The 23969-nt window shown below is 39.0% G+C and overlaps 1 protein-coding gene across 1 annotated transcript; it reads left to right on the forward strand.

The window, feature by feature from the left end:
- Nucleotides 1-14035: 14035 nt before the first annotated feature.
- nt5e (5'-nucleotidase, ecto (CD73)) lies at nt 14036-23805 on the forward strand. Its single transcript, XM_088433939.1, has 9 exons — nt 14036-14470; nt 14552-14774; nt 15648-15836; nt 17200-17397; nt 17518-17672; nt 18794-18902; nt 19055-19204; nt 19395-19595; nt 22998-23805. Exons 1-9 carry the CDS (start codon nt 14132-14134, stop codon nt 23156-23158), a joined length of 1725 nt encoding a protein of 574 aa, XP_088290065.1. The 5' UTR covers nt 14036-14131; the 3' UTR covers nt 23159-23805.
- The last annotated feature ends 164 nt before the right edge of the window (nt 23806-23969 follow it).

Genomic DNA, 23969 nt, shown 5'->3' on the forward strand with positions numbered 1-23969 from the left:
ACTGTATCTTATAACATTAACAATTGACGTAGAACATTAACGTAGGAGCACCATACCTTCAAAATGTTAACCTGAAGAAAACAGTATAAAAATTGTCCAAATAAATGTTGTGGACAGCCAAGTTTATAACTCCCGCACTTTGACAATGATTGCACCACTGCATCATCTGGTGCCCTGGATCTGCAATTACACCACACAGCAAAACCAAAATTTGCTCCCCGAGAGTCATATGCATCACCCATGGCATCGTGTCCCGCCCACCACTGTTTGAGAAGTACTGACCTACAGGAATGTATATACAGTACGTACAAAAAAATTTAGCTAGTCCTCAATTTGCAGCTATGTTGGACACAAGAAGGACCTTGTTCAAACTCGTAAAGGAATACTTTTACATATTTAGCCATTTTCAGAAAATTTCGGGCATCATTTTTGGAGCGCAGTTGTGTGTATATATTTTGGGTTTGAATTTCAGATTCTTGTGTGCACTTTGTAATTGTTTCCGATTCTTGCATGGGACATTCCAAAACCATACTTGGTAGGTTTACTGAAGACTCTAAATCATGGGTGTCTAACTTAAGGCCCGGGGGCCGGTTCTGGCCCACCGACTGGTTTAATACGGTTGACGAGATGATATTATGTATAAAAATAAGCTGATTTTTTTCAATAAATGTGAAACAACAGTAACGTTAATGTTTTATGATCAGCAGTAATGTTTTGGACAGTATTTAAAAAAGGAATGAAGTTCTTGTTTTAACGTTACATGTCTGTACCATGATTTTATTGGTCCGGCCCACTTGAGAATACATTTTCTTCCATGCGGCCTGCAACCTTAAACAAGTTTGACAAACCTGCTCTAAATTGTCCGTATAGAAGGATGGATAGTGATGTGGCTTTAACAGTGTCAATCAAAATTTGTTGGATCGTGCATATTTGCCCAAACATTTTCCCCATACTTGTCTATCCTGCAAATAACCTTTATAAAGAGTGTAAACAGACTCATGATGGCATTTGTCCGGAGAGACCTTTGTGACCACCTGGCGTTTAATGTTGGTTGGTTCATGTGCTTTTTCCTAAAGTCCTGAGCTGGCTGTTTTTAAGACAATCATTGGCATTCTGCGCAGCTGCACATTGCATCTGCTACAAAGTGAACCTTCATGAACCAAAAATCAAATGAAAAGCTGATTCAGTCAGGCTGTGACTCTCTGCAGGTTCACATCACAGTGAGTCATAAATAGCGCAATTAAAATATGAGAGATTGGACAAGAGGGTGAGAATCTCGACACGTCACGATTCTGTTGGATAATTACACCACGAGCCGCTGCATGCTCACCCCGTCACCTCAACAGCGGGGCCAAAATCGGGTACGACTTCCGTTACCCTGACAAAAATATTAGGGCGACAATCTACATTTTTATCATGTGTTTTTAAATGTCCTACGTTGTGTAAATTGTGAAACAATAACGTCATCACACCATGTCCTCGCAAATGCCTTAAAACAGTCCTTCCTTCTGCTCTAGTGTGTTTGCACGACAGTAACCTTCTCCCCATAGCCATCTGGTGTTCTTTGAAACCTGACACTGGCTTATAGTTTCATGATACACTGTTAAAAGTCAAGCAATATGTGACACTGTTGTGATATTAAAATGCTGGCAAAATTCTGGACGACTCACAGACACTTTTTGAGAAATAAGCAGGCCAGAATATTCACTGGGATGTTTAATTTCACACGTGACTGGTGGGCGGCCACTTGGGAGATTCACTTATTTACAATACTATTGAGCAATTAAAAAGTCAATTTTCCATCATATGTCCCCTTTAAATATGGTCTAATTGTGCTTCGCAAGTGATTCTCGTTCATAAACTGTAATTTTAATTTATTAAAGGGAATCTAAATTTACTAAGTAATTAACAGTAAAAAAAAATTATAAATTATTGCAATCATTCAGGTGATGAACAATCACGGCTCACCTTTTGTCTTGGTTTGGTCACGTGACATTTGCAGATTAAACCTACGTGATGTCATTTTCAGTCAACAGCAAATGAAAAAAAAAAAAACTGTTAATAAAGGTAATAATTGGACATAAAAAATAATTGAGTAACCAAATTGAAAATTGTTAAAAGCGACGGAATCTTTAAACTTTGACATTTGTTCAACACATTTGCCAAGGGACAGCACTGGTGACTCGGTACCAAGTAGGACAAATCCAAAACGAGGGCAGTTCCCCTGGTTGTGGCATGCCTCCCTCTCCACCTCCCCAAAATTCACCACCGCAGGAAACGGCTTCACCTCGGCCAAGCGATAATGAGACGGCACGAGGGAGGTGACCGCGCCGAGCTGCTAGGTCAGCCATGTTTGCCTTTAGCAGATCAGGGAAGAAAAAAATGGTTGTCGCAGCAAGCCACTGCACGTATAAATCACTTTGTCATTAACAGAATGAGAATTCAACAAAACTTGCCAAAAAAAAGTTGACATGCAAGACCTGAGTTATTTTCTTATTAGAATGACAAGTGTGAGTAACGAATAATCATTTCAAAAGAAATTAAGTGAAATTGGGTACATTCTCATAGCACCAGGGTGCCACAGCAACAAGGATGGCAAAAAAAAAAAAAATCACATTTGAATTACAGTCCTAAAATCAGCCAATCTATCAAATTTTATTTATACAGCGTGAAACTCAAATTAACTCTAATGGGTTATAATTGACCTTACCTCACCAAAAAGTTGAAAAACAAAAAGGAAAGCACACTTTTTGTGTCCTGAAGCATCACTTTTGACCTTTAAAATGCACAGATGGACAACTAAATTATCCTCAGATTAGGTCAAACTATATAAATAAGTGATATTAATTAAGAAAAAATTATAGTGGAATAGGCAGGTGTTTCTTTGAAATTGTCTGCCATTGTTTTTTGAGGGGGTATCAAAAGTACTTGTGGCATCAGTACTTGGTGTCAGTTTTGGCAACTACTCAAGGGTTGACCTTTTTTTTTTTTACTGCGAGAGCTCAAAAAACTCATTGCGAGAGCTCACAATAAGTATTGCTTTCACTGACGTAGGAAAAAGGGATTGCGAGATCTCGCAAGCATTGCCTAACCCTAACGGGAAGTTAAACACGGCGATGGCGCAGCCTCAGCCGACACATCACACATGGAAGAAGTTTATTGATTTTTATTTTAGTATTGGCCCAACATATAAAGACATTAAATCCATTGTTGCGCGTAAAAATGGCTTTGACACCTTTGATCCCTATGCGCAGCAGAGGCGTTATTGTTTCTTTATCTCCTCTTCATCTAACAATTTGCGGACGCTCCCTGCGCACTCACCCAGCCTCAATGGTGTCAATGGTCAATGATCAATGGTGTCTTTTCAGCGAAAAAGATGGCTTAAATATTTTATAAATGTCTTTTTTGACATTGTAGCAAGTAGTCTGTGTGAGCCATCCTTGGTGCTCAGACAACGTCAGAGGTATTGATTGCGAAAGTGCGAATCTGCCACTGTCTTGCCAACTTTACTTAAGTACCCATTATGATGAGAAAGCCCTCTCGCCCTAAATATTCTTCTCAGATGTCTACATGCAAGAATGGATTTGATGTCTTTATATGTTCGGCCAATACTAAAGTTAAAAACCAATAAACTTCTCCCACGCATGATACGTAGGCTCTGACTGCTCCATCATTGTGTTCAACTTCTGGTTCATTGACGTAGGAAAAGGGATTGCGAGAGCTCGCAATAAGTATTGCGAAAGCTTGCAAAAGTATTGTGAGAACTCGCAATTAAAAAAAATGTAATAAAATCCCTCCATGTCCCTTTAGGGGCTCCGTACTATTCATACTGGCATTGGTCAGAAAGAAATAGTATCAAACATCCCTAGTTTAAATAAAACTTTTTATGGAGGACATTTTATGAAATAATAATGAAAAAGGAAAAAGCAAAGTACTGCATGGGGCCCCCAAGCCAGAAGCTCACCAAGCATAAACCCCACATAATAATTAAAAATCGACTTCGAAGGTTCTGCTTGCCATGGTATGTGTTTGATTGAGCTCTACAAAGAATTAAAGCCATGATGTCGGCCACAAATGTAGGCCACGAGTTCCAGGAGCCGCCCCAGTGCTGTGCAGTCCCGGTCCGGTTCGGCGGCATATGGCGCCATGCGCTCCGCCAATCTGTCTGTTAAGTGTGTCACAGGAAAGATAAGGGCTTTAGAAGTGAATGATTTTCCATGAGGGTTGGGGGTCCACATTTCCAGATGGGATGATGATAGTGTCCCAATTTTCAGATGACCATGGATGTAGTGTGGGCACTTACACAGTACAATTACTGTGACCACATACATCACCTAAAGAGATACAGAATCAACTTATCTGATAACCCGAGAAAGAAATTTAACAAGTTGCCTCATATTCAACAGAGTTGCCGATTTTCAAAAATGTCATTTCAGAACTGGAGGATATTTGGACTGCAAAATTCTTGAAAAATAAACCCGAACCACTTTTCTGATTGAAAAATTAAACAAAGTGTCTTTTTCCGATCGTGTGAATTAAAGGGTTTCATTAAGTAGAAAGAGACGTTCAATCGGAAAAAAGTAGTAAAATAGAAGCCGTGACACACCTTTGCTTGGCCCATTCTACTCAAGGTATTCAAGAAATGGCCAAACACTAACTGAAAGTTCAGTCAGGTAAAACAGATTATGATATTATAGCCAATCAAAAATACTGCAGCATAAGATGGCAAATATTAGCTGCTCACAAACAAGCTAATCAGATCGACAACGAGTCTATTTGAAATAGTGGATTAATTCAACAAATGTTCCCACAATTAGAAGAGACGTCAATGACACAAATAATACCCCTCAAAAAAATGTCTTATTTGAGATTCGGTTTCACCATTGGGATTAACTATATTAAAATATGTTTTTCTTCATTTGATTTAGTCTTAAGCTAAATGAATTTATGTGGAAATGTTATCATTTAGTACTTTCTTTGTGAGTTTGACAGGTGGGACCCAAAATGTCGTCCAATTCTGAAATGACCCAAATAAAGGTTTATGTGCAAATTGCTCCGGAACTATCTTGCTAGACAAATTTGCCCTGATCAACCAATCAGAAGACAGAAACATGCTGATGTTATCAGGGGAAAGCTCATTGTCTTCATGAGGATAAATTTGAACTCTGATTGGTTAAAGAAGCACTCTTACAACTAATATAGTATATGTCCAGCACAACGGTGAAGCTCTTGCTATTCCATCGCAAAAAATAAAAACACTTAATAGTCGGTCACCCAAAATGTTTTGTAGTAGCCTGTAGGTGTCAAAGCTTTTTTCCCCTTCAGAGAAATCTACATTCCACCTCAATAAAGTTTGCCCCCTCAATTAATCATGTCTGCTTGAGACCTAATTGTCAATAAAGAAAACAATATTTTAGAGATGCTTTAACCAAAGCACAAAAATAGCAAATATGCGAGGTTCTGAAAATGCCGAACAATTGGGTGTTCAACAAAAATTGGAATTCAGGGTGCAGATGTAAGTCAGTTCTTCTGCTAATATTGAGAGAATAGAGAAGGCCTTGACGGTCCTGCCCGTCCATTACCGCTCACATTGGCAGCCAAGCAGATGAGCTGCTTTTTCTTGGTTCCATCCAATAAGAAGAAGGTCACCAATACATCTCACAAGCCGAACGTGATGCACAACTTCAACTCCCTTCGGGGAAAACGAGACGGGAAATGAGCCATGATACCAAAGTCCGGCCCGTTACGGCTCGCGCGGAAAAGACTGAGTCCATTTAGTAGCAGAATGGTCAGATGGGAAACCAACTGCTGATTGTTTCCATGAGCTGGAGGCCCGCCAGCTTCGTCGAGAAAGAAGCAGAAGCACGGAATTGATTTATCACAATGTTGCGCCGATTCCATTGTGCCAATCAAGCAGGACTGTTTGCATTATGCATTTAGAGCTCAAAAAATTCCCAGAAATTAACCACGGCACCACAGATGGCTTCCTTTGACCAATTAATAGGAGATTACCCAACGGCACAGGCTGCAAACATTGTAAATGACACGTCGCTATGAGGTACGAGCGAAATTAGACACAATTATTCCAGCGACGTGAGATGAGGGCTTGATTCGCAGCCTCCCGCAGGAATATGCTGTCGTTTTTCACACGTCTCCAACCGATGACATACGTGTGCGCTTGGTGTGTGTTGGTACACACGAGCGGACTGACGCAGGATTTGCAGGCGTGTGCTAATCACACGGCATTTCTGGGGAAGGAAGTGGCAATAAGGTTAACATTTACACCTGACAACTGAGCTGGTTGGTCAGCACTTGGCAAACTTTTGAAGCCATCAATATGCCCATAGAGTTGGCGCATGCCCCCGCACATCATCGGAAAAGTCAAAAAAAGGTCTTCATTAATTTTTTTCTGTGTGTGCCCCATGATTGGTTGGGGAGCAATACATGGTGTAGCCATCCACTTGCCTGGAGTCATCTAAAATAAGTGGAATTGAAAATGTGTGGGTGGCTCATCAATGTGTGTGACATAGCTATTAAAATTATTTTTTTAAAGCCGGATTTCTCAGTCAGTTTTTTTTACTGTAGTTAAGCAAGCTAAGCCAGCTAAGCCAGTGTTGCACCTGTGGCTGTATTGATTTTATGCTGGAGAAGGCATCACATAGAAATTGATTTTTTTCCTAATTAAATACTAAATAACAGAGGTGGGCATTTATATTTTTTTGCTGGTCCATCATTTACAATCACATCAATATGTGGACCCCTTTCTGTCGTCATTTGTTAGTTGTTTTTGCAAGTTTACCCGACCTGCAATCATCGGTTCATCAGCCGATAATTACGGGCACTTATGTCATCATTTCTGGCACTTCCATGAAAACAACTGAACCTCTATCTTATTAAACCAAAAGCCAAAACTAAAGCTTGCAGCAGCCTTTTCTTGGATCACTCAACTGTTCTAAATAAGGTAAACAAGCTCATAATAAAAGTCACTAAAGTCACACCACAATGCCTAGCATGCATGCGTCAAAACGTATAGTGTACATTAGTGTATAATATTGCCCTGACAGTAGACTACAATAAGCAATCACGCCCACTAGGAGGCATTCACGTCATGGCATTTGAATCTCTTCAACCGCTGGAGTCATTCTTTCCAAAACTAATATTAAAAAACAATGCATACAACAAAATAAATGTTTCCACATGTCATTTGGCACATTGACCACAAGTAAAAAACAAGGTTTTGCTGAGTTTAATTTACTAAATAACACATTTCTGGGGGGAATTATGTACTGTAACTTTTCTCTAGCATTTACTGGCTAATAGCCAATCAGAATAAGAATGTCACTTTGCGATGTGCTCTTTGGTTACAAAATGAGAAATGCTTAGCCAAACACAGACAGAATCTTCTCCCTCTCTGAGAGAGGGAGCGAGAATTTTTATTGCCCTGTAACATGTCTGTCAAATAAAATCAACTATGGCTCTGAATATGGTTCTGTTACTAACAGTACCTAACCCTAACCCTAACCCCAAGGGACTCATTTTAATCCGCTCCTTTTTTTTTTTGTGGTAAATGTTATAATATTCAAGGCATGTCTAGTCTTTCTTTCGATTCATTGACATGCCAACCACTAGAATGGAAGACGGAAGCTGAGTTATTTGATGAGGTATTTTAAACAGATGGAGTTTTTGTAAACACAATACCAAAAGTAATTTCCCCCAATCATTCTTGATATTTTTCAGCCTTTATATTTCGATAAGAGGGCCAAATTATTTTTGACATTTGCAGTTATTCACATTTAATGCACTGACTTTTTTTTTCCCCATTCTGAATTTAAAATGCCCGACTGCAATTGAATGCAATATGTGAATACTGTAGGTAGTTCGCAGATAACGCAAATGCTGGAGACAGGATAATCGATTTGTAGCATTTGAGTGTACTTATTCAGCGATTCAATTTTATTGTTTAATGGCTGTGTATTGTTTTTGGCCGAGACGTGATGTGATGGCAACAAAAACAGAGACATAAGGAGTAGAAGTAAAGCTCCCTGTAGTAACCACTGCTGTCAAGGACAACTTAAAAAAATGTGTATTGAATCCATGATTAGACTGAAGTTTATTTTGAAGGTGGTTTTTGCAACACACCATTGGCATGTGATGTTGATGTGATTTTCCTGGTAGGTCTTTATTAGCTCATCCAAAATCCCGGGAAATAAGCAGAAGTTTCACAGCGCTTCTCATTTCTCAACGAATTTATCTTACAGTAGTTGCTTACTTAGCATCATCCCTCGCTTTGTCATACGTGTGCGTGTGAAATTTAGCCATATCTTGTTTGCAGCATCTGTGCAGTGGCCAGCTGTTGCTTGGATTGCGTTTACACCATGTTCCCCGTGGCCCCATCTCCAGGCCCCCATGGATTAAACAGGGTGTTGGTGGGTAAACATGTCAGATGGCGACTGCCATGAATGCCCAGAGAGCTGTCAAAAAAATTGCTGCGACAGTCGCGGTATGAATCAGAAACCTGCTTGCCTGTAGTAAAACTGTCATTTCAAACTGTGTCAAATTCTGCCACGTTTGGTGCAAGTTTCGTCCTGCAGTGCAAGATCGCCTTAAACTGAGGGTATGGGATTTTTTTATTGCATTCATTCATACCGCGGTCTGGAGGATCCGTTGTGTGTGTAGTAAAGCGCCCACAGCCCTTGAACAGGGAAGCTATTTATTCAATTTATCTCAAAATGCCCGCCTTGGCATTCCTGTGCGTACAGTATGTGTCTTTAGGTCTACGGGAGCAGAGTCGTACCCCCGCAACTTTTCACGGGTACTGTCATAACCCTTGAGAAAACTTAGAGGCTTGAAAACAGTGGAAAACAATTTTTGAAAAAATCCCAGTGCACCGAGGCTTGGGCAACAGCAGCTGCTGCTGTGACTGTGGGGAGTATAGTGTAAACATCACTTTTAGTAGTTCCTCCTCATGAGTCACCATGAGTGCGGTGCCTATTTTTGGGCTTCTAAAACCAAACTTTCCAGGCGGACTTTCTATTGGATTTCTCATACAGTTTGCTTTCTGGTTGCTAGCATGTTAAAAATAACGCAGACGCGGTCAAGCTACAAGGGACAAGACTTCTGACCTTATACTACTTTGTTTACTCATAAAATGACTCCCTGATGTTGTCCAGAGGCACCACATTGTTTTGAATTTCATTTTGAGCAAGTGAAATGTCAAACTCTTTAGCACCAGACGTGACAAACGCGGTCAACAAAAGGTCGCTTTTTCTGTGACAGTTATTCCAAAACAAGACAATGCTTCTTTCTCAAACACATTTGATTCAAATGATGTGGATCATTTTCAGGCTCTGCACAACTTGCTAATGAGCTCATCAGGTATTTTGGGGAGAGCAACCTGGAAAACATGCAGGATACCTGCCTTCGAGGACTGGAGAATTTCCGGTGCTTCCCTCTCAAACACACCTGGTTTAAATGGTTTAAATGATTAGGATAATTTTCATGCTCCTGCAGTTTGCCGATGACCTAATCATTTGAATTCTGGGGGAGAGGAACCTAGAAAACACGAAGGACTCTCGCCCTCGAGGACTGAAGTTTGACATGTGTGCCCTTGTCTAATTGAACAGGGAAAACCTGGAAACAAAAATATTCATTTCTAGCACTCTAAACATTTTAATATTGAAAATGTGGGTGTTAGTTTTTATCCTGTTTGCTTAATACTTTGATAGCTCACTGTGCATGTGTCCTCAAGGGAAAATGTAGTCTTCTTTACTCAAAGCAATTGCGCTTTTGTTCATACGACGCCGCCATAATCAAAAGGTGCAAGCCTCAGTATTACTTTCACTAAACATTCAAATGTGTCACCTTTTTGTTACTTTACACATTCAGCGAACAAAAAGAAATAATTCAACTTCAAGGCTTATTCGAGTAATATACGAGAGACAATACACGTCATTTTTAACAGAAATTAGGCAAGAATCAGCTTTCTGAAAGGTATTTCCTTGGCTTCAATTAATCAGCACAATGAGTAATAAACTGCAAAATCCAAATTTAAGACATACCTATAAATGCACACTATGTTATGAAGACCTTTGCAGCATTTTGAAGCCATTAGTGTTGAATGATGCTAAAAATGTGCCTCTCACACAACACATAAGCACGGATTTTCACTAAGTGTTTTCAGAAGGGATGGATGGAGGCGTCCAAAGCTTGTCAAGATGTATTAGCGCAAGGAGGAAGTGGACGACAACTTTTTTTTTTTTTGGTGCACTCAGTATTTCACAGAGGCAAGGCTCCCACTCAATAGGCTTTGGCTCCTTACCCACGAGTTACTAAAGCCTGCAGGTCTCCATGGCGACAAAGCTGCCATGTGTGTCTACAGCTTGTCTGCTGGGTAAAAGGAGGCTCTGTGCGCCGTGCATCATCTACAGACATATCCCATGTGTCGTCTTCCACATGTGAACGAGCCTGCCTTTTTGTTGGTAATTTCTTATGCATTGAATTGCGGGTGTGACATTGTCAGAAGGGCGCTCATTGAAAACAGAAGATTTACTATTGTGGGTGCCATGGTTAAGTAAAAGCATCGCATTGAGAGGCTTCTCATATGTTGCCCCTCTTATGGTAAGGTAAACAAACAAGCTCCTTTTTTCAACCGCAATAAACCTATAAATCTGATCATCATTCTATTTGTAAAATTGTGTAAAGTGTGTATGAGTAAATATATAGATGCATTTATATATATATATATATATATATATATATATATATATATATATATATATATGCAATTTTAGGTTCCGTTTAGTTTAGTTTCCGAGTCTGAGTCACATTTATTTCTGCGAGTTTCATTTTCAAGTGTAGTTTTGCAAGTTGTGTGTTTTTGGGCACAAACTCTCCTCCTCATTTAACAAAATCTGAAATATAGTGCTTAACAACCAACTTTTATTGCTGTGGACTGAGGGCAAAAACAACAGGTGTTTTTTTGTTTTTTTTCTGGAAAAAAAAGTGAAAAGAAATGTGTATATTGACTGGCCTCATTTAAATCAGACTTTTGAGTCTATGCTCATGTTTTTCTAACATTGACTCTAGGCTTTTGCAAAAAAATAAAATAAAATAAATAATAATAGCAGTAATAGCAAATCAAGTTATATATTATTAATGGAATTCTGAATTGCATAGTCTTCCACTGTACATAAAAAGCAAGGTATACCAATAAAGGAATAAAATGATTTTTTTTGTTTCTCTCTTTCTTGATCTAAGTCAGTGAACACCCAATTGTTGGCTGTCTCTTCTGTGGTGGAGAGTGTGTTAACCTAAGAGTGTTTTTTTTTCTCCTCTCTAATCTAATGTCAGACATGGCACTTTTGTTCCAAGGTTGTGTGATGTGAATCTAAGAATCATCAAATTAACTCAGATTAGGTCACATTGCAGGAAGCCACAGGGACCAGGTGCAGCATACACAATTAACCCCCCCCCCCCACAAACACTCAAAACCATAGCTTTAGAAGCTATGGATTTTATCAGCTTTTGAACTCAAGCATGTAAGAAAGCAAAACACACAAAATTAGATTACAAGATAGGACACTCACTCACCCTGACTAATTAGTATGCTTGTGCTGGATTGACAAATAAGGGAAATGGGTATTCACAGCAACCTCATTTTGAGTCGATATGGTCTCCCCGGAGGTGCTCAAAATGTGTATTTTAAAGATGAAATTTGCTGTGATTGGAAACTGTCCAATCTTTTACCCCTATTTCCTGTTAAAATAACAAAATAACAGTTGCAAAATTAAACTGGAATGTTTGATTTGGATGAAACTTTGCCTAATATTACTTTAAGGAATAATTAATTATTCAGGTGTATTTTGTCGATATTTCATCAGATAACAAAATTTATTATGACTACCATGTACTTATTTCTGGGTTTGACCATGTATGAAAGAAATCATACATTAAGTTGTTATCATTGTGTTTATTTCCTACTGAGAATAGCGTGTACTGCCATCCATCTATGCAATCCTTATCCATTTCACCCTTTTCCTTAGATAGAGCTGTTGACGCAGAAAAGTGTGAAGTGGAACTTTCCCCCCAGCTGTTGGATCAGAGCAGAAGAGTACTTGCCTATCTGCAGTTGGGCTTTTAGTTATGTCGTGTATTGTGTAATGCTTTGCTGAATTGAATAAAAAAGCAGACTGGGACAACGGAGCTTTGACAGTCTGGAGAAGCAAACACGGGCGTTTTGCTGTCCCTCGGGGGCGAAAAAGTCAACCTTCGTTTGTCTGAGTTTCCTATTTTACAGTCCAGTTCGGGCTTGTCTTAGTCTTCTGTATACATTTCTCTGACACCGTGTGACGTTCGAAGCTAAACTGTGATTGGTTATTACCTGAGCCATCTCTACATGACACATGACACAAATTATTTAGAAAAACATGGCTAAATAAGTAATGTATGCCTTTAAGCTTCAGCATCTTGGTTTTAGCGTCCTGTACTGCTAGAGTCTCCATGAAGTCTTAGAATTATGCATAAAATAATGTACATTTAAGATGGCGTTCTAAAGAGAGCACTCATCAGAAACCTTGAAAGTGAATGCAGAAACAACATTCCAGTTAGGGAAAAGCACATTTTCTTACCGGATCTAAATACATAAACCTATTTCGGTTTATCACTCTTGCCTTTTGCTACCGATGAGATTTGTTTGAGAATCGAGGCACAGGCTCTCAGCGCAGTGATGCATGCCAACTTGATTGCACACAAGTGTTTTCACTTGTCACTTATCGTTGTTGCGCACCTCCTGCGTGCAGTATTATACTGTCAACTTTTATTGCTTTTCATTTCGCTCCCTGACAGCTGAGCTTTGGCTCTTGCCGTTTGTGTTTTTCCCGTCCCCAACATTGTTTGTTGGGTTATTATCACACAATTCATTTGTGACTGCACGGTGTCGTTTCGTACTGCAAAGTCTGAGGGCAGATGGATATGGATTGTTGTTCTCACTTTCATACTGTCAATGCTTGATTTGAAATCCACATATATTTTTACAGCGATAATGTGCATTTAAACACTCTATTTTGAATTTTACTGCTGTAAAGTTTTCTACCCTATTAAAAAGTCAACTCAACTTTAAAGTCATGGCTTACCTGGTTTGAATTCGGCCATGTGACATATTCACAAGCTGGCCCGTGATTGCTGTTTGACAAATACTTGAGAACATGTGATGCCAATTTAGGGTCAACAGCAAAAGGCAAAATGTGTTTATGAAATGTATGAATTGTACATAAATCATTAAATAATCATATTAATTACAGATCAAATGTTAACTCTTTAACCAACCACAGAAATTAGCTACATAGATTTGGAATCTTTTAATTGACTCAGAATTGTTAACCTTTGACGTTTGTCAAATCACATCTCTTGTGAATATCACATGACCAAACAGTGAGCCTCGATTGGTCACTACTTGGCCTTAAGCACAGTGATGTTATTTTCACTCGGGAGCAAGTGGAGGTGGGGAAAAAAAAAATATTTTTCCTGAAAAATAGTCATCACATCATAGACAAAATAACTTTTTACTGCTGAGTTTTACATTCACCATGAGAGGTGTATTTTTTAATGACCTAATATCTATTATGTGAGTGGTAGTATTGTTATTTATAGTCAGTGTTTGGAGTGGAGGGGAGGGGGGTGTCTCTTTCCTGATGGGGCTAGACAAAATATAATTGAGAAGCACTGGATTGAGTAAATGTATTTATTTATTAAATCACGAATTAAAAATTGCACAATTGGTCTGTAAATTGAACTAATCAAGATAGTTGATTACCGATTATTGAAGTGTTTACCCATCAAGAATTTTGAAGCGCAAATGTCCTCCGATTTTGGAACGATCCATTTCAAAAGTGTATCACATGAATCAATTCCCAAGAAGCTCTCCGTTTCAAAACTGGTGATTGCACATTTGATGACGCGCACGTATAAAGCAACTGAAAAAATAATCCTTCCCTAAAATAAGAGTCAAAAGTAATAAAAGTATTTTGCCAATGGGCAGCCTACAGGAAAGAGGAGCCCACGCCCTTTCCTTCTGTCTTTTTACGCGTCGTGGTCCCAACACCCACGCACCCATCCACCTTAAGGCACAAACAGAATGAGTCTTTGGTGGAAGACGTTCTCGGCTTGCCTCTACTTGGTGCTGCTGTTCGACACATGGCAGCCGGCTCGGTGCTTCGAGGTGACTCTGCTGCACACCAACGACAACCACGCGCGCATCGAGGAGACCGGCGTGGATTCTGGAAAGTGTCCGGCCGGAGGTCGCTGCTTTGCAGGAGTGGCACGACTCTTCACTAAGGTGTCGCAGATCCGAACGGAGGAGGAGAATGTCTTGCTGCTGGACGCCGGCGACCGCTTCCAGGGCACCGTGTGGTTCAATTATTACAAAGGCGCAGAAGCAGCGTATTTCATGAACAAACTTGGCTATGACGTGATGGTAAAAGTTTTCCTAGAAAAAGTTATGACGTCACGTCTTGCAAGTGTAAATAACTTTTGCGCGCGCGCGTGTGTGTCACAGGCTTTCGGCAACCACGAGTTTGACAATGGAGTGGAGGGTCTTATCGCGCCTTTCCTGCAGAATATTAGTTGCTCAGTGGTGAGTTGCAACATCAAACCGGACCAGATTCTGGCGGCCAACTTCAGCCGATATTACCGACCTCACGCGATACTCAGCGTGGGGTCAGAGGTGGTGGCCGTGGTGGGGTACACCACCGCAGAGACTCCCCTCTTGTCGAGGCCAGGTAAAAATGTTTACAAGTCACCTTTCATGGCGAGTTTAAGTGTAAAGAGGAAGATGAAGCAACGTGTTGCCTTTTAAGGCCACTTCTCACTCATCACTCGCCTCTTCCATATTAAGCAGAAGACGCAGTTACCTCACACACCACAGCATACAAAATGAAAAATATCCATAGGTTGCTACTCACATCTTGTACTGAAGTAGAAGTCTATATACCGCTGTCAAAAATACTGGTAAGATGTAAGTGCTGATTAAACACATTTTTTGTGAACACAAAATGGGACTGAACTGACATCGGGTCAACACATTCCTCGTTTCAACATGCCATGAATCAGATTTGAACACTGGACTGCCACATTGGGCCTATAGTAACCTGTCAAGTATCATGCCACATTAACCTTACATAAAATGGTATTTTCACTTCTACAATCAGTTACAAACTGGAATTTTGTCAAAAGTTAGTTGTCCAGTAGCCAACCAAATTGGTGTCAAGGCTGATTAACTAACCAGAATCAAGTTTGTGTGTGTGTGTGTGTGTGTGTGTGTATATATATATATATATATATATATATATATATATATATATATATGGAGAGAGAGAGAGAAAGCTTTGGAGTTATAAACTAAAATAGTGGTGCAGACAGAACACACAATTGAAAGCACTTTTTTTCCCCATACATCTGTGTGTCCTGTCATATATTTACCGTGTAATTGATTCTGCAATGGCCAAATCATCCAATTTCTTAATAGACTTCAGTAAGGCTTTTATTTTGTAAAGGTATGCTACAGTCACTCCTCCAGTGCTCTTACTATTTTTACCATATATGCTGCATAACCAGTGGTTAAACAGTCCTCGCTTGTTGTGTTTGCCTTTTAGGACCACACCTGAGGTTTGAGGATGAGGTAGCATCCCTGCAGGTAGAGGTTGACAAGCTGCGCACACTCGGCATTAACAAGATCATCGCCCTGGGACATTCTGGCTTTGATGTAGATAAGAAAATTGCACAGCGAGTCAGAGGGATCGACGTTGTCATTGGAGGACATACCAACACATTTCTATATTCCGGTGTGTATATGTCCGTCAATCAATTTCTCCTTACAATATTTGTTTGACATGAATACAAGTGCAGCTAAAATGCAGTCTGAACACAAATCGAGGCTACAGAAGGGTTTCACATTGCTGTTTTCTTTGTAAATTTTGTAAACACGGACTTTTACAAGGAATTTGATTAAGTGACAATCAAGCACCAACGGTTTTTAAGAGTGCCGAGTTTCGTTCGACTTGATCCATAATATCCATAGTCCTGTCAAGCGAAAAAGGAGAAAACCCCACCAGAATCATAGAAGGCATATGTACAGTATGAGAGGATTTTGGCAACTCAGGATAATTTTTTTGTGTGTATTGCAAGTATTTTAAAAAGTACACAAGATTTTTAACATTTTCGATTCATACATTTATGTTCATTTGATGCACTGCCAAGAGAGCTGCAACAACATAACACACCATCAATGTCCAACAAAAATAAACACACCAAATAATACATGAATGACGACAGTGCAATAGCCTTAACATGCTTTTATTTTGAAGTTTTTCTGCGGCTCAGTGGTTGCATTTTTATTAGCTTGACTCGTCCTCGTGACTCCATCCCAAATTATTGCCTTCGCATGACATAGCCACCAACGTCAACTCATCGTTATTCGAGAATCATATTCAATCAGTGATTAAGGATGCTGAGAAAGTGTGCGTCAAATACGCTGTTATTGTATGATGCGACACAATCTCCGCTAGCTGTTAACGTGAGATGTATGGTGCATTCAAATGCAATTTTTAATTTCAAACAGACAGAAAAAAAGTCACTGCATCAAACTTAATAGATATAATCATAATAATTGTTAATGTAATATGATTGTTTAACAGAAAAATGTTGCTTCAAGTCACTGGGATTAATCTGAAAAAAATCTTCACAAAATTAGAAATTTGCCCCTAAAATAAGTGTGCAAAACTGAAAAAAAAATACCCCCCTCGTATCATGCAGCAGCAATATCATCTGTATTACGGAAACTGTCTTATTCAGCTTCTTCTAGAAGAAACTACCCTCCTTATTTTTTAAAGAATGCTCAAATGTGAAACCCCCAACAAAGTAAAGAGGTTGGTTTCCTGTGGGAACTAATTTTATTTTTATCACCCCAATCCCCCACCAAAAAAGATATTTAAGATGTGATTTTTCTTCCCCTCCTGAATACATTGCTTAGAGAAGACATTGGGATGTAACACATCCTCAAAATTGGGGAACTAGGACTTAGGTGCAAAAAAAAAAAAAAACTGTCATCAGGCCATCACTATTTAGAATAATGGAGTCGTATCAGTGCAGTTTTAATATTTGGGTCCATCTGTCTTACTTAATAGTTGATATTGTTTCGCCCTGTAGGAGCCGCCCCATCTACTGAAGTGCCAGCAGGTCCATACCCATTCATGGTAAAGTCAGATGATGGCAGAAATGTGCCAGTGGTCCAGGCATATGCCTTTGGAAAATACCTGGGCTACCTGAAGGTGACCTTTGACCAGGCTGGTAATGTTGTTCAAGCAGTGGGGAACCCTATCCTGATGGACAGTAGCATACCTCAAGGTAGACTGAAGTAACTTACCCAGCCATGTTTGACTGCATGGGACTAGATTAGGAGAAACATCTCACTGACACAGCAAAAATGCTGGTTCAATAATTCAATTAAATGTTTTCACACTTCAGATCCCAAGATCCTCGCTGATGTTGAGAAGTGGAAGGAGCAGCTGGCTGAGTACTCCAAACAGTATGTCGGCCAGACATTAGTGTACCTCAACGGGACCTTTGAGGAGTGTCGTTTTCGGGAATGCAACCTTGGAAATTTGATTTGTGACGCCATGGTAATACATCTGAACGTGTGTAAACTGTGAGCATAACAAACCACATAGTTCACCGTGAGACATCACGCCTAGCACACAAGTTTTGACACCAACCTCACATGCTGGCTGTGCAGGGACAGCTTGTCAATTCTTATAGGATTTATCTTATAGGGGGACATAGCATCAGAAATGGACTGTAATGGAAACTGACTGTACAGTCATGACTGTAGGGACGGAGCAAGCTAGAACTCAGGACTCTGAACAATGAGGCGAACTTTCTAACCACTCTTCCACAGATCCGCCCATGGAATGTATAGATTTTCCTTCAAATTAATAATTTAAAGGAATATATAGAGCTTCCTTTGAAATGATATTGCTTTTTGTTTTTGTTTTGTTAACTCATTGTATCCCAAAAACAATTAACCTTTTTAAAGTCTAGATAGCCAATCCTAAAGTAATGACTTCAGTACTTAATCACAAAGTTTTCAATTACTTCACTTGATTACCTTGATGCTCAATTACCTAAAGCAATCAATTACTTTGGTACTTAATGACCTAAAATATTTGATTATCTACCACAATTACCTAATGTAAAATAGCAATTCATTTAGTACCAGGTAACTTTGGACCCTTCTTTAGCTAATTCAATTTGAAAGAAAGAAAAAACTATACGAGTACCTGGAATTAAAAATATGGATTCTTTAAAAAAAAAAGAAAATATATCTTAAAGCCTGTTACACTGTATATAGCATTATAACTTATTTTGGGTCTAGCATAACTGCAAAAACACTCAAGACTGGACTGTAGCTCACCATTTTATGTAATATTTTCTCGTTTGTGTTGTACTGTTGGAGGAAAAAAAAATATTGTTCCATGCATTCTTTTTCATTTCTCTTTTAATTGCCTATAATGTTTAAATATTATATGGCTGCTTTAGTTAACATTACAGATTCTATGTAACTGGTAGTTAAAATCAGTTTAAAAACAACATCTAAAAACAATCTCCCTAATAGCCAATATGTGATGTAAATAATCACGATTGTAATCTGGTTTCTGCTTGTTTTTGTTCATGTTACCTTGCCTACACTCACATCAGAAGCACAGTCACAAAATCTCATTCTTCTTTCATTTTGTGATGTTAGGTTAACCACAATCTAAAAGACCCTGATGAGCTGCATTGGAATCATGTGAGCGTATGCTTATTGAACAGCGGTGCCATTCGCACAGCAATTGATGAGCGCTACAAGAATGGTAAAGCATTACGAGGACACTTTGATGCTTTTACGCTGCACAGATTGCGGACTCACTGTCCCAAAGCAACGATACAAAGGCTCCCTTATTTATTTACCCTTTTGCACTTTGTTTTATAATTGTGTTATTTTTTTGTGACCCTTTACACTCAGGTTCCATAACAATGGAGGATGTGCTCACTGTTTTACCATTTCAACAAACTGTGGATTTGATCCAGATTAAGGGGTCAACCATAAAAAAGGCATTTGAACGCTCCGTTCACAGATATGGAGGCATGCATGGAGAATTTCTGCAAGTGTCAGGTCTAATTTCTCATCTCAATAGCATTGTTGAACATTTCAGTTATTTTGGGAAATGTATTTAAATACATTGTGGTTTGAATTAAAAACATGTCACATCCACTTCACCACCAAAATATCAGCATCATTTCAAACAAAATTTTACAATTAACCAGGAAATGACATTACAGAACTCTACTCATTCGGTTTGCAGGAATCCATGTAGAGTATGACGTGTCAAAGCCAGTGAACCAACGGGTGGCATCGTTATCTGTGCTCTGCACACAGTGCAGAGTGCCTAAGTACGAACCACTGGACCTGGAGAAGACGTACACTGCCGTCATGCCTTCCTACCTGGTGAGCGGAGGTGATGGCTACACCATGTTCAAGGATGAGTTGCTGAAGCATAACACAGGTGGGAGGACGTATGACATTTAAAGCGAGCTTAACTTTGATCATTGTCAGTCTCGACTCTAGAAAATTAATGCTTCAAACGTGATGCGTTTAGGTTCATCATAGTGCTTGTCATGATTTTCCTACGTTTTCATATCAGCGTTTCCTCTACAATCCTAGCCGCTGCAAAACCAAACTAGGATACCCCAGTGAGAGAAAATGCCATAGATATGAAGCATTTCAGCATGGTAACTCCAGTGAATACAAGACCAATATGCAAGATTTGCGGCCACGTTCAACACCTCAAACATGATGAAGCATTTGAGGATGAAACATGTTGACAAACATCAAGTTGTTTTTTTTTTTTTTTTTTTTTTTTTTTTAATGGCTCAGTACCGCCATTTCTCCTTGTTGAATGTGCTCTTACTTACTGCTAGTGTGAAGAGAAAGTCCTTTCATTTTATTTTGACAACCAAAGCGAAAGACAGGTCAGACTCATTCGGCTTAGGCTTCCACTACTCGCTATCACATCCCCTTTCACTGAAGCAGCGAAGAGTAAAATGACCCAGTCAGAATAGACTAATGTACTGGGCAGTAACCAATCATTGAGTGACGACATCTGTTTTTTTTTTAGCTTGTTGGGCCGTAAGTGCAATGGAAAGGGAGAATGTGCTAAATGTCAATCTACTGCATTACAGTAAAACGGCCAAACGTTGTGAGAGGGCCAGCCAATACTTTTAAAATAAACCATACCATAACAAGTAATGGATGACAAAAAATGACCTTAGTTGGTATGCTTTCATTTTGAAGTTTCTCCCAGAATGGCCATGATATCCCATGATCACGACAACGGTCTGCTTCATAAACTTCATAAACGTTTGCTCCCAGAGAGTGAGCAGCTACCAATTGTAAACAACAGTTCTGAAATTGCTTTCACTCAGCAATTCAAAAACAACTTAATTATGCTGACATTTTAATGTACCTTTTGCCAGTTTAGCGCTGCATCTAACATATCTGCTAGCTTACAGTATTCAAGATCTACGTATCATCTTGCGCAAGAAGTTGGATTATATTTCAAAGTGAGATATTTTGATTTTTCAGTTGAAGAAAAGAAGGATGAAATACTGGCAACATTCAAAACAAAAACACGTCAACCACCGCATGTAACACTAGCATTTTGTGTCTCTCGCATCTGCAGGTGAAAAATAAGCTTGTAACAAAAGTGACTCCTGTTTATATTTGCACTCTAGATCTCGTCCAATCTCTAGTAACTAACTTTATAGTAAAAGGGCAGCAACCATGTTCTACAGTAGATAATCCTGGATTAGTAAATTAGTCCAATTGATGGTGAAATCTGAATGTTAAGGTTGCATGTTTTTTACCTCGATGTTTCACTCATCTGTTATATACAGTATATTTAAGAGATGACAAAGTTTATCAATTTTTTTCTCTTATGTATCTTTTAAAAGCAGTGCCCGACCACATCCGAGTGAGTGTGCCACTCAGTAGTACTAAAAGGAAAATTCTAAATGGGGTGGTATCGGTACTGCAGCCAAATACTGGTATCAGTATGGGGGGGGGCAAAAAAATGGTATAGGAAAAACACAAATCCTTTTAACACCAAAATTGCAACTTCAGATGACACAGTTCGTCGATTGTCAAAAGTTGCCAATTGTTTTGAAGGCTCTTATTCTTCAAGCTCACCAATTAGTGCTATTCTACAGGTTGCACAAACAAAAGTCATCACATTATCAAACAAGCGTGCTCCACAGCAACACACACGCCACATATGTCTCCAAAGACTGTCCAGTGACTTGGGACACAAAATTTTCCAGAGGTGCACATATTTGTCTGGTAAACTTAATGCCACATTTCCAACGAACTGGTTACAAAGTAGCAAGTATTTTTTTTTCCTCTATCTTTAACTGCAAACATAAAACCAATTCAGAGTCAGGATGACTTGTGAACATAAAACCAATTCAGAGTCAGGATGACTTGTGAGCGCAGTGCCTCTAAAGTTTCTAAAAAATGTGCTAGATTATTGGCACTGGAAAGTAGTCGAGACAATGCAATCACATTTTTCCTTCCTCAGCACATTTGACTTAACTGCCGATCAAGTTAAATCATTTAAAAAGCTAGAGCTATAGAAAGGGAGAGGATGATTCATCAAACCCAGAAAAAGACGATAGATCTTTGATGAAGTGCAAATGTCCGCCAAGTAATGGTCCATATAAAACTGCGAGATTGTTGATCAGGGTGTATCTGCGGTTGGTCACCTTGGATAGAATTTGACAAATCACAGACAGTGCATATAAAAAGTTTACATATTCCTACTCAAATGCAAGGTAGTAGTGAAATTACCCCAAACTTTCCATTCATCCATTTATTCATTCCTCCAGTACAGAATGTTTTGACTTAAAATGTCAAAATATCTATCTTTGGGAAGGAATGAGTTCGAGGCATATACAAGTCACAAGTTTTACTCTGCCACGTTCAGTGTTTGTTGCCAGTTAGCAGGCACTTGCCAATTGGTCCTTAGAAAACACACACCTGCATGCAAACACAGTACTGTAGTAACAAAGTATGTTTGGAAGAGAAAAGACCAGTGTATTGAAGGGGGAAAAAAGTCAAGCAACAAAAGCAGAGCATCTGTCCTGTGATTTTATTGTTCTCTCGACTCTGATTCAGCCACAAATTATGTTGGACCAACAGAGTCAAATTTGACTATCCCATAATCCCATAATGCTGCATTGAAAACGACTGCCTTGGTGCCCTTTCAAAGGGTCATTCCCGAGTCACATCATTGAGTAGTAGTAACCGAGGACATGGGGCAGAGACCCCTGACCTTAAGTCTGTTTTGACTTTCCGCACTTTCGTGCAAAACGGGTTTGACAGCCCTAAAGACAAGGAACCGATTGTTTGGAAGTCAAAAGAAGGAACACAGGTATTTAACTTTAGAATTATATACCAAGCTATACATTTTGTATTTTTCATTCTCTGACAAGACTTTACGGAGGATTATGTACAAAAACAAATGTTCTGTAAATAATTCATCATTCAATGCTATTGAATTTAAAAAAATCTGCATTGGCAGTGAATTAGTTACGAGGAAACTGATATTTATAGGGTAGCGGGGGGGGGGGGTTACCTCATGCACTAAGCATCTGCAGCACGACTATGTTTGCGGTATGCGTTCTCTCAAATATACAGTCACCCAGTTTGCAGTGCACTTATCCTTTTTGCACAATTTCCTATGAATAGATTCAATATGCAATGTACTAGCTTTCACATCAAAGTGTTTTTGGTCTAGTAGAGGATACAAAATCATATTAGAAGCCAAAAAAAAAAAAAAAAACCTAAAAGCTGCCTTGCAAGTGTGCATTAGTTTTATAAAATATACTACTATGTTTTTTACTTCTTGCAGGTGATATGGACATATCAGTTTTGTCCAAATACATCTCTGACATGAAGCGTGTCTACCCAGCTGTGGAAGGTCGCATCAAGTTCAGGAAGAACTCTGCAGCATTTTTGGCCCCAAGTCTTGCTCTGCTATTGTTGAGTTTAGGTCTATCTCTGACACTTTGATTAGGAAGCTATTATCAGAAACACACAGGAAGCTTTATTCTCAGAAGAAGTTCAAATAGCAGACAAGGAATGCCCCATAAGTATGAACATATACTTTTATTTTTTTGTTGTTCATATAAAGTAAGAGGAGCAGCAAACAGGGCCCGTCTTTAGGCGAGGAAAAATGTTTACATGTTTAATGTGGAAAAGTATCTGCCTATTACTAGTTTGCACAAAATAAACAACAGTTTTAATATGTACTGTAACGAAGTTGAAATTTAGAACTGGCATCTGGATCAATGTGATCAATAGTGTTGGCTACCATTACGAGAAGATTTTTACACAGCTTTGAACGTATTTTTGGAACATTAGTTAACTAGATGTCACTTTTCTCCAAACACATTTATTAGAACAATGAATTTTAATACTTGTAATATTTGTTGCACCGTTTGGCGCTAATGCCTTGCTTCAACTGTCTGTCAAGCCATGTAACAATTTCCAAAAATGTACAATGAGCTTCATAGTGTTGTCATTAACTGGTATATACTGAATTTCAGAGCATAAAATTTAACTTTTATCGTTTATTTTAACACCATCACGAATGTTTTCAAATGTTCAGATCTATAAATATTCAATTTTGATTTTATAAATAAACTTTTTGGCCTTACTGTTCTGTTTGTGCTTGGTTAACTTTGTTACTCGCTATTAGCATAATAGTACAGTATAACAATTTAATTTCTCTGCTACAATTCACCTCCTCAGTAAAACAATGTTCAATGTGACACTTTAAAAAAAAAAAAAGTCCTAGGAACAAAATGGTCCTCATTATAAA

This window comes from Hippichthys cyanospilos, chromosome 14, assembly GCF_059441005.1.
Source record: "Hippichthys cyanospilos isolate Australia breed blue-spotted pipefish chromosome 14, RoL_Hcya_1.0, whole genome shotgun sequence".
In the NCBI taxonomy this organism is placed as follows: domain Eukaryota; kingdom Metazoa; phylum Chordata; class Actinopteri; order Syngnathiformes; family Syngnathidae; genus Hippichthys; species Hippichthys cyanospilos.